This window comes from Mus caroli, chromosome 7, assembly GCF_900094665.2.
Source record: "Mus caroli chromosome 7, CAROLI_EIJ_v1.1, whole genome shotgun sequence".
Taxonomy (NCBI): Eukaryota; Metazoa; Chordata; class Mammalia; order Rodentia; family Muridae; genus Mus; species Mus caroli.
The window spans coordinates 136845308-136858689 of NC_034576.1; the positions used below are offsets into that span (position 1 = coordinate 136845308).

General features: G+C 50.1%; 1 protein-coding gene and 1 pseudogene across 2 annotated transcripts in view; both read left to right on the forward strand.

Moving 5' to 3' along the window:
- Nucleotides 1-5621: 5621 nt before the first annotated feature.
- Nucleotides 5622-6098, forward strand: LOC110298898 (annotated as a pseudogene). Its single transcript, XR_002378416.1, has one exon. The product of XR_002378416.1 is annotated as a ubiquitin-60S ribosomal protein L40 pseudogene (transcript).
- Nucleotides 6099-7118: 1020 nt separating this feature from the next.
- The window catches only part of Dock1 (dedicator of cytokinesis 1), a 497315-nt gene continuing 491051 nt past the window's right edge, over nucleotides 7119-13382 (forward strand). Inside the window, exon 1 of the mRNA XM_021168435.2 lies at nucleotides 7119-7309. Within this exon, the coding sequence (XP_021024094.1) occupies nucleotides 7264-7309 (46 nt within the window). The 5' untranslated portion in view covers nucleotides 7119-7263. The remainder of the gene's footprint in view (nucleotides 7310-13382) is intronic.

A 13382-nucleotide genomic window follows, 5' to 3' on the forward strand; every position in this document is an offset into this window, starting at 1 on the left:
TCCCCTGGGCTCAGCTTCATTGCCTTGACATTGGTTCTTTGTTTTATTAACAATCAGAGCAACCTATGGCTTGCTGCTGCGCTGGCCTTTCTGCAAAGGTGGGAGCCTTCCTTTGGATGACAGCTTGGCATCCTTCACTTGAGAATAGTTTCCCATGTTGGTTTCAAGAAAATTTCATTACTGACCCATCTCTGAGAACATTTCTCTCTCTCTCTCTCTCTCTCTCTCTCTCTCTCTCTCTCTCTCTCTCTCTCTCTCTCTCTCTCTCTCTCTCTCTCTCTCTCTCTCTCTCTCTCTCTTCTCCTCCTCCTCCTCCTTCTCCTCCCCCTCCCCTTCTCCCTCCCCCTCCCCCTCCCCCATCTTACCTACCATACTACATTGGGTGGTGGTAAACATAGTCAACTTGACAGGATCTCTTAATCACTAAAGAGACAAACCTTGGGGTGAGTCTGAGAAATTATCAAGATTAGGGTAGTTGGTATTGGAAAACGCACCCTAAATAGGGATCGTGCCATTCCAGCAGCGATTGTCCTACTTAGGGTTATTATTGCTGGGCTGAGCCTCTGTGACCAGAAGCAGAGTTTGTTCAGCTTACGCTTTCACATCATAGTCTATCCTCAAAGGGAGTCCGGACAGGACTCAAACTGGGCAAGCACCAGGTGGCAGAAGCTGATGCAGAGGCCACAGTGGGATGCTGCTACCCAGGGCTTGCTGAGCCTGCTTCTTCTTGCCCACAATGGTCCAGAACCTCTCACAGCACCAGTTTTCACCCCACTCTGCTTCCTGCCTGGAGGTGCAATGTGATGGGCTGCCCCAAGCTCCAGGTAATGTCTTCTCCACCACGATGGGGGAGTATCCCTGACCCTGTGAGCCAAAACACACCTTTCCTTCCTTACGTTGCCTTTTTTCCTTTTTTAAAGATTTTATTTATTTTATGTATGTGAGTACATGGTTGCTGTCATCACACACATTAGAAGAGGTCACTGAATCCCATTACAATTGCTTGTGAGCCACCATGTTGTTGCTGGAAATTGAACTCAGGACCTCTGGAAGAACAGTCAGTGCTCCTAACCACTGAGCTATCTCTCTAACACCCTTAAATTGTGTTTGTTAGACTTTTTATCATGGTGATGAGAAAACCAGTCCAGTAGGCTTCTCTGAAATTCCAAATCTGCCTCCACTCTGAGCTTTAGGCTCTCCAGAGCCCCCTGTTTTGTTCTGTGGCTCAGCATCTGCCTTCATAAAGAGAGTAGAGAAACAATAGTGCATACCACACTTGTTTCTTTTTCTTTTTCCTTTTCTTTCTCTTTCTTTCTTTCTTTCTTTCTTTCTTTCTTTCTTTCTTTCTTTCTTTCTTTCTTTCTGTCTGTATTTCTTTCTTTCTTTCCTTCTTTCTTTCTTTCTTTCTCTTTATTTTTATTTTTATTTTTTTAATTTTTTTTGAGACAGGGTTTCTCTGTATATCCCTGGCTGTCTGGAACTCACTTTGTAGGCCAGGCTGGCCTTGAACTCAGAAATCCACCTGCCTCTGCCTCCCGGGTGCTGGGATTAAAGGCATGCGCAGTTTCTAAAACCCACAATTCTGAACCACTTATAGCCATGATGGCAAACTGTTGCTTCATCTGGGTCCTTGCTGTGTGAATCTCTGCTCATAATACTCCATGAAATTTGCAGAAAGCAGAGTGGTCAGGTTACAGTGTCAGAGTTGGACAGCTACCAAGGTCTCTGGCTGACTATGTGAATGAATGTAGCATTTCGAAGGACACTGAGGTCCCAGGAGTGGCCTGGCAATCTAGATCCAAGCTCCATCAGTTCCAGGCAGCTTCTTTTGTAACAACTGTCCCTGGCCCCAGTCAGAGCTCATTTCCTGTGTACAGGGAAGTACAGCTTGGTCTGCATCTAAAGTCAAGTCACACAGGCCCCCAGGGCACACCAGCAGCCTGGATGCAGAATCCTCCACTTAATAGTATATTTGTTCTGTGTGAGTGATAAAAGTTTAATGCCTGGGGGAGGCCTTACTCACCTTTATGGAGATGGCTAAGCAGGGCACCTGTTGGCTGAGGAGGGAACACATAGGCATAGGCAGTCAATACGGATAGGTTAGCTTGTTGATATGCAGCCACTCCCAGTCACTGCTACTTAAAGTGGCCTTGAGTCCCCATGCCTCTCTTCCCAGCACCTCCATCTCACTTCAGAAAAAGTGTCAAACATACAAACAAAGCAGAGGAAAGCCCAGACCCTTCACCAAGTGTAAATAATTTTGCTTTATTTTGCACATGGCGACCAGATCAGGACCTTGTGTGTCATGTTTTGAGATGGCGTTTCTTGCTGAAGCAGAAGCTTTTTGTTTTGGCATTGGATGACTGGCTGGCCAGCGAGTTATCTGGATCTGCCTGCCTCCACCCTTCCTCCATGTTAGGGTTACAGGCCAACGTGGTCACGATTAGCTTTAAAACAACAACAACAACAATAACAACAGTAACAGCAGCAGGAGCAGCAACAACAGCAACAGCAGCAGCAACAACAGCAACATTTTGATTCATACTCAGACCCTCACACATGCAGCATAAGTACTCATATCTATTGAGCCCATCCCCCCCCCAGCCCTCTATGTTTATTTTAATTATTTCCCAGTCTCTTCTATTTCTGTAAACTGGAAGTTTGGTCCACAGTCACACTTATTCGTGACACTGTACTACAGTGCACATCTGATGTGAGGTTTGTACCTGCCCCTGGATCAGTGGTCCAGCATCTAGGTGCCTCTGCAGCAATAGCAACCCCCTCCCCTTTCGGCTGTTAAACCAGCTCTGCTTAGGCCTCTGTCTATGAATAGACTCCTCATTTCCTTGTCCACTTTCATCTGCTTGCCTCCCAGACTGGCCATGTCGATTTATGGGGCTTTTTGGTACCTCTACCAGAACATAACTTTGCTGTCTTTATCTCCTGGGTTTGCATAGTAAAAGCATTCAAATTAAAAGTACTTGTGTGTGGTAACACATGTCTAGAAGCCTAGAACTTAGGCGATGGAGGCAGGGGGATCAGGAGTCCAAGGCCATCTTCTGTTGGCTGTATCTGAGGGTGAACTTGAGGGCAGCGGTGGCTACATGAATCTGTCTCTCACACATGAAATTAACCCAGGGTGGTACTCATACTTATAATCCCAGTGTTTGGGAGGCTGAGGCAGGAGTTGACCAAGGCTGCACAGTGAGAGACACTTTAAAAAATTAAAAAAAAAATCAAGATTTTAAATTAATATTGTGCTGATCCCTGATTCTGCCAGCCCCCTGTTTCAATGGGAACTTGCTAGTCTGTGCTCCTGCTAATGCTTCAGCTGGGCCATTGGGCTATGGGTTTCCGGGTGGACTGCAGCCCTGGCTCCCTACCCTGTGGTTACGAGATCCATCACTGATTTCAGGAGCTCCGGGCCTTGCAGCCAGTTGGCAGAGGTGTGAGGTCTGGCAGGAGATCTGTGGCTATGAGTCAGGAGTTCAAAATGCCACTGCCACAATCCCAAGGCTCAGGGAACCAACGAATACTGAGCCAGTGTGGTCACACAGGACAAGGAGATAGTGATATTTTGAGCCACAAGATGTGACTATGCCTGCCTGTGGGTGATGACCAATCTGTGAGCTTCAAGGAATATGGGCATACGGAAAAGTCTCCAGCCGTATTGCCTCCAACACATGGCCATGGCTCACCTGAAGTTTTAAAACTGACTTAGAGGCCAGAGAAATGAGTGTAAGTCTGTAGTGAAATGAGACAAGTCTGCCTGCTGTCAAGCCCTTGACCTCTAAATTGATATCTGGGAGGTAGGAGGAGAGAACTGATTACAGCAAGTTGTCTTCTGACCTCCAAGTATGCTGTGGCAGATCCCTCCCTTCAATAATAAAATAAAAATGTAACGTAAGGTTAAAACTCTGATTTGTAAGTCTATTTTAGCATAGCATTCTTACAAGAAATCAAAATCCAGATTAAGTCAGGATGTATGTATATGTTTGTATAGGTGTGTGCTCCTGCACACATAGATATATGTGCACATGTGTGCATGTGCAGGTATAGGTTCACGTCAGTGCATTCTTCAATGGCTGGCTACGTCTCTCATTACACCTGGATCTCATGGGTTAGGCTAATCTGGCTAGCCAATGAGCTCCTGTCTCTGGCTCCCCATCTGGGGTTCCAGGTGTGTGTTGCCATGCTTGTTTTTTTTTTTTTTTTAATCTGGGGGATCCAAACTTGCATATTGGGCATTTCACCCACTGACCTACTACTCTAACTTCCTATACCAGTCATTTTTTATTTTATCAGAGTGAAAATGAGTACCATGAGGTTACTGAACAATGAACACGGAGGAAGGGAGAGACAGGAGGCCGTCAGCTATGGGTCTGCTGCTGATTTATATAGCTACACTCTCTGGAGAGCCTCAGGATGTCCCATGAGGTTGGTGCCAGCAGTCCTGGTTCATGTATGGGGCTGTCAGGACCCTGAAGTTTAGCACCAGGAGGATGAGGCAGAAGCAACAGCAGAGTGACTGACTGCACAGCTGGCCACAGCAGGGCATGCTTTCAAGGACTGTTGGATCTCAGGCGCCTGGTTGTTCTCAACACAAGCCATCTGCCCTCATATGAAGCCTCAAAACAGAACTGAAATGAGGCACAGAAGATAATATGGGTGCTCCTGAAATCTATCTTCCTGGTTTTCTTCATGAATTTTCAAAATCCCAGGAAGACCTAGAAAGCCCTTCTATCCAGGAGCATCTCTGTGGGTCACGTCTCTGAATAAGCCTTACTGGTTTCTCCCTTCCTTTAAAAACCAGCATTTCTTTCCACCCCAGGCCCCTTGCACATCCACTTAATTCCCCACTTCCCCTTACTCATTTCTGCTTATCCTTAAAGTCCAGGCTTAAGACAGTTTTCTCAGGGAAATTCTTTTGACCTAAAGTGGGCCAGGCACTTGACTCTGAGCTCTGAGCACCCCACTTCTGGTTAGCACCTTTGGTTGCTTCTCCTTGGAGCAGGTGAGTCACTGGACCCCACCCTCGAGGCCTGAACCCTTGAGGTTTCCGATTGCCTGCTTTTAGTGAATGCTGGAGGCCACGTGGGAGGTGAGCCCTGGCTGCTTCCCTTTGCAGGACTGAAGTTCCTTATCAGTGAAAGGAGCCTGTGACTTTCTATGAATCAGTGGCTGAATTGCTAGAAATCTTACTTGTATATTATCTTGAACCGGGGAGGTTCTGTCTCACCTTCCCCATTCAGGAGCTCCTGGCTATTTAAGCTGCATTCTGGACGGGTTGATATAACTGCTCCAGGCCGGGGTGGCCCTGTCTACAGCAGGTAGGTACCTGACCTTTCCAATTCTAGATGAGTTGGCCCCTCTCTTGCTCTGACATGCAATCTTACACAATGTAGCCTTCATTCTTTTAAACTTTCATTCCTTTAGTCCTTGAAGATTCCCAGGCTGGCGTCTTTGTCATTGTTTCTAGGATGCAAGGGAGAGAGGGCACACAGTAGAATATGCAAGCTCATTTGCCCCTTCTAATAGATTGCTGTGGACCCGAGGTCCCCTTGCACCCCTCCCCTTAGTTTTAACCTTGAAGAAATCAGAAGTATGCTCTTTCTCTTCAACGAGGCGGCCGAGCAGCAGACGCCAACATGCAGATCTTCGTGAAGACCCTGANGGGCAAGACCATCACTCTTGAGGTCGAGCCCAGTGACACCATCGAGAATGTCAAGGCCAAGATCCAAGACAAGGAAGGCATCCCACCTAACCAGCAGAGGCTGATATTCGCGGGCAAACAGCTGGAGGATGGCCGCACCCTGTCCGACTACAACATCCAGAAAGAGTCCACCTTGCACCTGGTGCTGCGTCTGCGCGGTGGCATCATTGAGCCGTCCCTTCGTCAGCTTGCCCAGAAGTACAACTGTGACAAGATGATCTGCCGCAAGTGCTACGCACGCCTGCACCCTCGTGCAGTCAACTGCCGCAAGAAGTGCGGCCATACCAACAACCTGCGCCCCAAGAAGAAGGTCAAATAAAGCTGGGGTCATACCTGACCTGTGACCCCGGGACCAAATAAAGTCCCCTTCCATCGACTGGAGCAGAAAAAAAAAAAAAAGAAATGTGGGTGGCTGGCACTGGCTGAGTCTGAGACCAGCCTCCTTCAGATTAGAGTTGCTAGGAGCTGCCTGTTCTAAGCAGGGACTGGCTTCCTTTCTCTTCCCACTTCCTCTCTTTACCCACTTCAGCAGGCCCAACTCCTACTGAACGCCTCAAAGTTGCTACAAACCAGGAGCCTCTTTGTGCAGCTCCAGACCCTCAACACCCAAAGAGATCTGGGCTGTTAGAAACACCCAGGGGATGCAAAGTCTTTTCCTAGGCTTCTCTTACCAGTGCTGACTGTACATCACCGCTCCTATCAGCTACTAGGCACGCTCAATGTGCTCAGACCCTGGCAAAATGGGTGCCCACTTTGTGTTTCCTGAATGAATGAATGAACCACGATGAACTCCTAGCTCTGCTCCAGCGCTCTCCACCAGGTCAGAACTGGGGTTTCCGCACTTCACACCAGTGAGTACATGTGTGGTGTCTGACTATTTGTGTTAGATCCAGGCCTAGAGGGCTGTAAGGATTTGTGGTGTGTGTTCGCGTGCGCACGCGCGCACGCTTGCGTGTGAAAAGATAGCACTCTGTGAGGTGCAGGGTACAGTGTTCAGGATGGTGTGCGTGTGTTGTGTGTGTGTGTATGCGTGTACCCTGTATGGTACAGAGTGCATAATGATTGGGATGCTGGGTGCTTGGTGTTCAAAGTAGAGTGTGGGATACCCGATAAAGAGTGCTGGATGCGGTGCAGAGTAGCCGGTGCAGGGTGAGGACCATACAGTGCAGATTAGTAGGTGCGAGGTGCACGGTGTTCAGTGGAAAGGATGTGAGTTGCACGGTTCCTGCAGCATGCAGGGCGTCCGTGGGCTCCGGGCAGCGGCCTGGGTCCCTCGAGGGACCCGGCGGGCCGAGCCCCAGGGCACGCGCGCCTGGGCGGGCTACAGCCGGCCGCCGTCCCGCCTCTCGCCGGCGCTCCCGGCCTTTCCCATCCGGCCCGCGACGCTCCGCCCGCCCCGTCCCACATGACACCGCCTCCGCCGCAAACTTTTTCCTCCCCATCCTGTCGCGGCGGGGAAGGAATGGAAGATGGCGGCCTAGGCGCAGAGTTTCCTGCCCGAGCAGCGGCGGCAGCAGCGGCGGCTCCAGTGGGCTGCGGCCAGCGCCACCATGACGCGCTGGGTCCCCACCAAGCGAGAGGAGAAGTACGGCGTGGGTGAGCAGCGCGCCGCCCCGCGCCCGCCCCGCGCGCAACTTCCCCGCCGCGGCGCCCAGCCTGTTGCCGCGCGGTGCGGAGCCCGGCCCGCCCGGGGCTGGAGCCCGCGTGGGGAACCCGGGAACCCTCCGGGGTCCACCGTGCTCCTCATTCCCGCGCATTCGCTCTGTCGTAGTCCCGTGTGCCCCTGCGTGCGCGGGGCTCCCGGGGTCATTGTTTGTGTGCGTTTTGGCTTCTTCGGGAAACTTCTGTTTGGCATCCGGGACTCCGGGTGGACACTTTTCATTGTGCAGCGCTCGGATCTGTGAAGCCTCCTTTTCTCGCGTGAGGAGTGGCTGCGCCTCCCGGGTTGGGTCGGTGCTGCCTTTCCCGCCCTGGATGGTAGGGGACACTCAGGCGCTCCTGTGTCCCCGGGGCTCTGGAAACGGACCTCGAGGGCGGGGACCTGGTTTTGCCTTTGTCGCTTCCCTAGAGGGTAGAAGGAGTCGGTTGCAAGCTTACTTTTGATCCAAGGAGTCCCGCTTGCCTCAGTGGCCAGACAGTCCCAGAGCCCTGCAGACCTTGTCTCGCCCGCCCAGCTAGCCCACATCAAAAATCAGGTCTCTCTAGGCCTCAGGGCTCGCTGGCATTCCAGATTTGACTATTCGTTTCCAGGCTCCTGCTCTCTTTCCCTAAGGATCCTCTGACGCCCAGCCTCACCTGAGCAGAGACTCTGACTTGCAAGCAGGCATTTCTCGGGGATTTGCAAGCAAGCATTTAGGGGAGCTTGCTGCCTTCCACCCTAAGGGCTGCCTTGGGGCACTTTCTCAGCAGCTGTCTGTTCTAGGCATGCCTTCAGCACCGTCTTGCAGGCCTAGTTCATGTCCCAGCCCGCTGTCTTTGGAAGCTTCCCGGAGACTCCAGTCCACAAGGCCGTTTCCTTCCTTTGAACTCCAGTTACTTATTTCTGTAACAAGTAGGAGATGGTGGCCATGGGGGCAGGGCTGGGGAAGCCTAGGGCCCCTACCTCCACTCTAGGCCCACACCCAGGTTTGGAGGATTTTCCCTGCGTTGTGAACACTGGAGCTGAGCTCCACCTGTGCTTGGCCGACCTTTCAGAGGCCCATGGCAGAGCTGGGAAGGGCTGTTAGAGTCCCATCTATTTAATTTGGGATGAGGGTCCTACTTAGGATGACTTCAGGGTGTGGGAGGTTTTCTCCTGGGGTTGCCCAGGACTGTTCAAAGAACAACTAGAAGAGGAGCAGGAGCAAGCAGAAACCGGTAGCCAGATAGTCAAGACGCAGTTGAGGAAGGAGGGACCTGCGGAGGACTCCCGGGTAGTGGAGAAAGTTGCTGCCTTGCTTTGCCCTTGTAGCATAGTAATGGGAGCTGCTGGGTTTGAACCCTGGCAACAGTGGGTTCACATTCATCCCTGTTCTGCTGCAGCTGCCACGGTGGCTTGTGATTATTGGGTGGGGGGGTCTATCTCTTTGATATTTTTGTTTATTTTTTTTGGGACAGAGTTTCACGATGTAGCCCTGGTTGGTCTGGCTTCATACAGAGGTCTACTTGTCTCTATCATCTGATTGCTAGGTTTAAAGGCATGCACCCTCACACCTGGTGGGTCTCCTCCCCTCCCCCTCCCACCCCCAACCTCCACTCCCTTTAAGTTGGAAGACTGTTTTGTTGCCATTTGGGAGAAAGAAGTAGGCAGCCTTGGCAGCCTTGGGAAAGAAGGGTTGTAGATAGGAAAGAAAATGGCTTGGGAGAGGTTGTGTGTGTGTGGGGTGTGGGGGTGTCGGGGGGCAGTTAGTCCAAACCCAGTTTGTAGTGCAGGGTGGTAGTGAGGTGCACACCAGTAAAGTCGGAACTTGGGAGGTCGAGGCAAGGGGATCAGAAGTTGAAGTTCATCCTGTGCAGCATAATAAGTTTGAGGCCAGTCTGCGCTACATGGGATCTTATCTCAAAAGGAAAAAGCTGTATTTTCTAAGCAAAAGGCCAGAAAACATTTAGCAGTGGAAACACTGTGAGTTCTTTTGTTGGGTGTGGGGGGCTTCACTTGAGAGAGAGAGAGAGAGAGATAGACAGAGACAGAGGAGAGAGAGACAGAGAGAGAGAAGAGAGAAGAAGAAGAAGAAGAAGAAGAAGAAGAAGAAGAAGAAGAAGAAAGAGAGAGAGAGAGAGAGAGAGAGAGAGAAAGAGAGAGAGAATTTTGCTGTAACGTCCCCTAGAGACATGGATGTTGCCTCCAGTGAGCCTTTTGTAGTTCTGTAGTGTGGCTCTACCTGGAGAAGATGGGGAGACATTCCTATGTAGGGGCAGGAGGGTCTCCCTCCAAAGGTGGGAAGCAAGCAGCCCAAGAGGCTGTGGCTGTCTCAGTGAGGCCATACACCCTCCCAAAGGCACTCTTGGGTGTGACTTCTGACATCAAGTCTTTTGTTAATGCATTAATCTCAAAACTGTTTTTGCAAAGTTCTCACAGGAGAACTAGTAAAGTGATTCTCAACTTTCCTAATGCTACGACCCTTTAATCCATTTCCTCATGCTGTGGCGACCCCCACCCCCACCAACCGTAACATTATTTTGCTGCTAATTCATGACTGTGATTTTGCTATTGTTATGAATCATAATGTAAATATCTGATATGCAGGATATCCGACATGTGACCCCACACCCGGAGCCATGCTCACAGGTTGAGAACCGTTGGTCTAGATGATGGTTTTGCCAGGAAATTCTAGCAAAAGTGTGAAAGGTTGTCGGGTGTAGGAGAAAGTGGACCGGTGTCTCTCTTCACCAGGATGGGATAAGACAGCTGAGCTTGGGTGTAACAGGCATCAGAAGGCACCTTGAAGATTAGCGTCTCCATGTGTCAGAGTTGGGGGAACATCAAGGGTAGAGGCATGGAGACACCCCAGCTCTCTGCGTGTCTGACAGTCTGTACCGGGAGGATCCTAGTGGCTCATAGGGCAGCAAGTTCTTAAATGCAGGCTGATTGGCTGTTTTTCCCTAAGGGAGAGTTACTAAAGATCCCCCATACTAACTCGAGCCTTCTCTTTGGTAGCCTTAACAACAGGCCTGTGTTTCTCTCCTGAGGCTCTGGTGGGTGGACCCTGCTTCCACTCCAGCCACTTGGCCCGTGCATGAATCACGAGGGAGAAGGAAAATGATCAAACGCCATCGCTTTTGGAAACATGAATCACAGCTCATTGTTCAGATGAGCTTGGGGACTCTTGGAAGCATTGTTTGTAAATGAGAGGCTGCAGTTATTTATTTATTTATTCCGGAAAATCTAGATGAGCGTAAAGGGCTGATGTGTGGCTCTTGCCAGGGCAGGAAGTGGGGGTTCCCATGATTCATTTTGTAGGGGCTGCTGCTTGTGTAGGCTGCCAGCTGGCTTCCCCCCTAACTCCTGGGCTTGGTTTGGTGGGCCATGTTCAGGGAATTGGCTTATTCACACAGGTGTAAACTTTGAGTTAGCTGTCACACCAAGGGCTTGGCTAGTTGATCTTTCCCATCATCCCAGCTATGGCAGGGTCCTGTGTTCTAGAATTGATAACGTTTTGATGGATCCTGTTTGTCAGATTCAGCGTGGGCTAGAAGCACACTTAGGATCAGTGTGTTCACAGTTGCGGAAGGTGGCCCACAGCCTTGTGCAGAGCCTGATCTCTACCCTGTGAGTTGTGATACGCTGGTACCGAAGAGAGGCTTTGCAGTGTGATTGAGCCTATGAAGTATGGGGTGGGGTCACATGGGCTCTGGGAGCTTGGCTGGCAGGTCTTGGCAGAGGGAGTGGGAAAGAGAGACATGTTGAATGGGAAGCTAGGTCCCACACCAGAGAAGGACTTGATGAGCAGTTGCGGGAAGACGTAGGGGTTCACTTGCAGGGACTAGACTGAGGTCCCAGAAAGCTGAGGACTACCAGGCAGTGTGGACTCGTAAGACTGATTCTGCAAACATCCCAGATGAGCTTGGAAGTAGATTCCTCCTGCAGTCTCCTGGTGGGTGCCTTGCTGGCCAGGCCACTGGGCCTCTACAGAAGTGTGGAGCCATGCACTTGAATAAGCTTAAGGCGATCTAACTAGGGTAGTTTGTTATAGCAGTAGTGGAAAACCAGAGCCTATGATGTGGACAGCGACATGGGTTCGTGAGCCCTGTTAGGTGCAGGGAAGATAGTGAGCCCAGCATTCCTCACCCCTCCTCTTTCAGGTAGAGAACCCCAGGAGGAAGAGGGCATTGGGAAGGTATATTATATTATCCTTGGCGCTTGCTGTTGTTTTACTTTTAAGAAAACATTATTATATTTATTTGTGTGTGCATGCATGCGCCCAGGCGCCATGCACGGTGCACATGTGCGTACCGTAGGGCAGCGTACAGGAGTTGGTTCTTCCCTTCCACTGTGTGGGTTCTGGGGATCAAGCTCTGGTCATCGCCCTCAGTGCCTTTCACCGCCCGACCTATCTTGCTGGCCTCCATTTATTTGTTATTTACTAAGGGACAGCTTTAAGTCAGCACTTGGGAGGCAGATGCAGGCGGATTTCTGAGTTCGGGGCCAGGCTGGTCTACAGAGTGAGTTCCAGGACAGCCAGGGCTACACAGAGAAACCCTGCCTCGAAAACCTAAAAGACAAAGACACAAAACTTTTAGCCGGGCGTGGTGGCTCATGCCTTTAATCCCAGCACTTGGGAGGCAGAGGCAGGCAGATTTCTGAGTTCGAGGCCAGCCTGGTCTACAAAGTGAGCTCCAGGACAGCCAGGGCTATTCAGAGAAACCCTATCTCAAAAAACAAAAAACAAAAAAAGAAAAAAGAAATGTAATGAGGAAGTTGGGCGTGAGAGCACACACCTGCCTTTAATCCCAGCACTTGGGAGGCAGAGGCAGGCAGATTTCTGAGTTCGAGGCCAGCCTGGTCTACAAAGTGAGCTCCAGGACAGCCAGGGCTATTCAGAGAAACCCTATCTCAAAAAACAAAAAACAAAAAAAGAAAAAAGAAATGTAATGAGGAAGTTGGGCGTGAGAGCACACACCTGCCTTTAATCCCAGCACTTGGAGGCAGAGGCAGGCAATCTGAGTTTCTGCTCAGCCTGGGCTACACAGGGAGTTCCTGGACAGTCAAAGGTACATAGTGAGACTATCTTGAAAAAAGTCAAAATGCCAAACAAAGGCAAGGGAGAGAGAGATGGGGGGCGGTGATGTGATGATGAGGGACTTCCTACTTAGACGGAACGAACACCCATAATCCCTAGGAAATTGATTTTCTTCAAAAGGTGATTTTCTTTTCCTTTCTTATATTATATTATACTATATTATATTATATTATATTACATTTTTTGAGACAGAATCTTACTGTATTGCTCAGGCTGGCCTAACTTTGTGGCCCAGGCAAGTGATTCTTAAAATCCTGCTTGGTCAGTATGAAACACGGGGTGTGTTCTTGTTGGCTTGGTCTTTGCTTCAAAGAACATGCAAAGACCCCTGGGAGGGCAGGGAGTGGTGGTAGAGGGAGGCCTCATTCATTACCCAGAGTGCTGAGCCGGCCGCTGCTTAGGGATAAAACATTCGATTGAATCCTAAGTAAGCAGGAACGCACACATTTCAGTCACTGGAGTTGCAGGGAAGCCAAATTAGGGCACGGATTATATTTTCCCAAATCCGATTTTACTTTGAAACTCAAATGTTTTAAATGCATTGTTATACCATCACTCTAGAATATTACCTGTCTGAACAGGATTGTGTTAGGGTGTGGGAATCAGTTTCAGGCTGGTTCTGGGTCACTCCTGTGGCTGCAGGCAGTGAAGGCAGGGAAGCTCTTCTCACCCAGAGAAGAGCTGAGTTCTCTGGGTGGATATAAGGGAAGCCAGCAGCTTTTTTCAGTAGTACTTGAGCTCCTCCATCATCCCTCTCTCGTTCCTCCCTCCTATCTCCCCTCCCCACTGCCCTTCTGCCTCTCTCCTTCCTTTCTTTCTCTTTACCCCCCCACCCCCTTCATTAAAGTTGGCATTTTCAAGCAATGTGGCCACATGCAGTCATCAAAAAGTAAGAACATAAAGGGGTCTTTTACTCACTTTTTCAGTTTGCTTCCCACCAGACTGGTTAT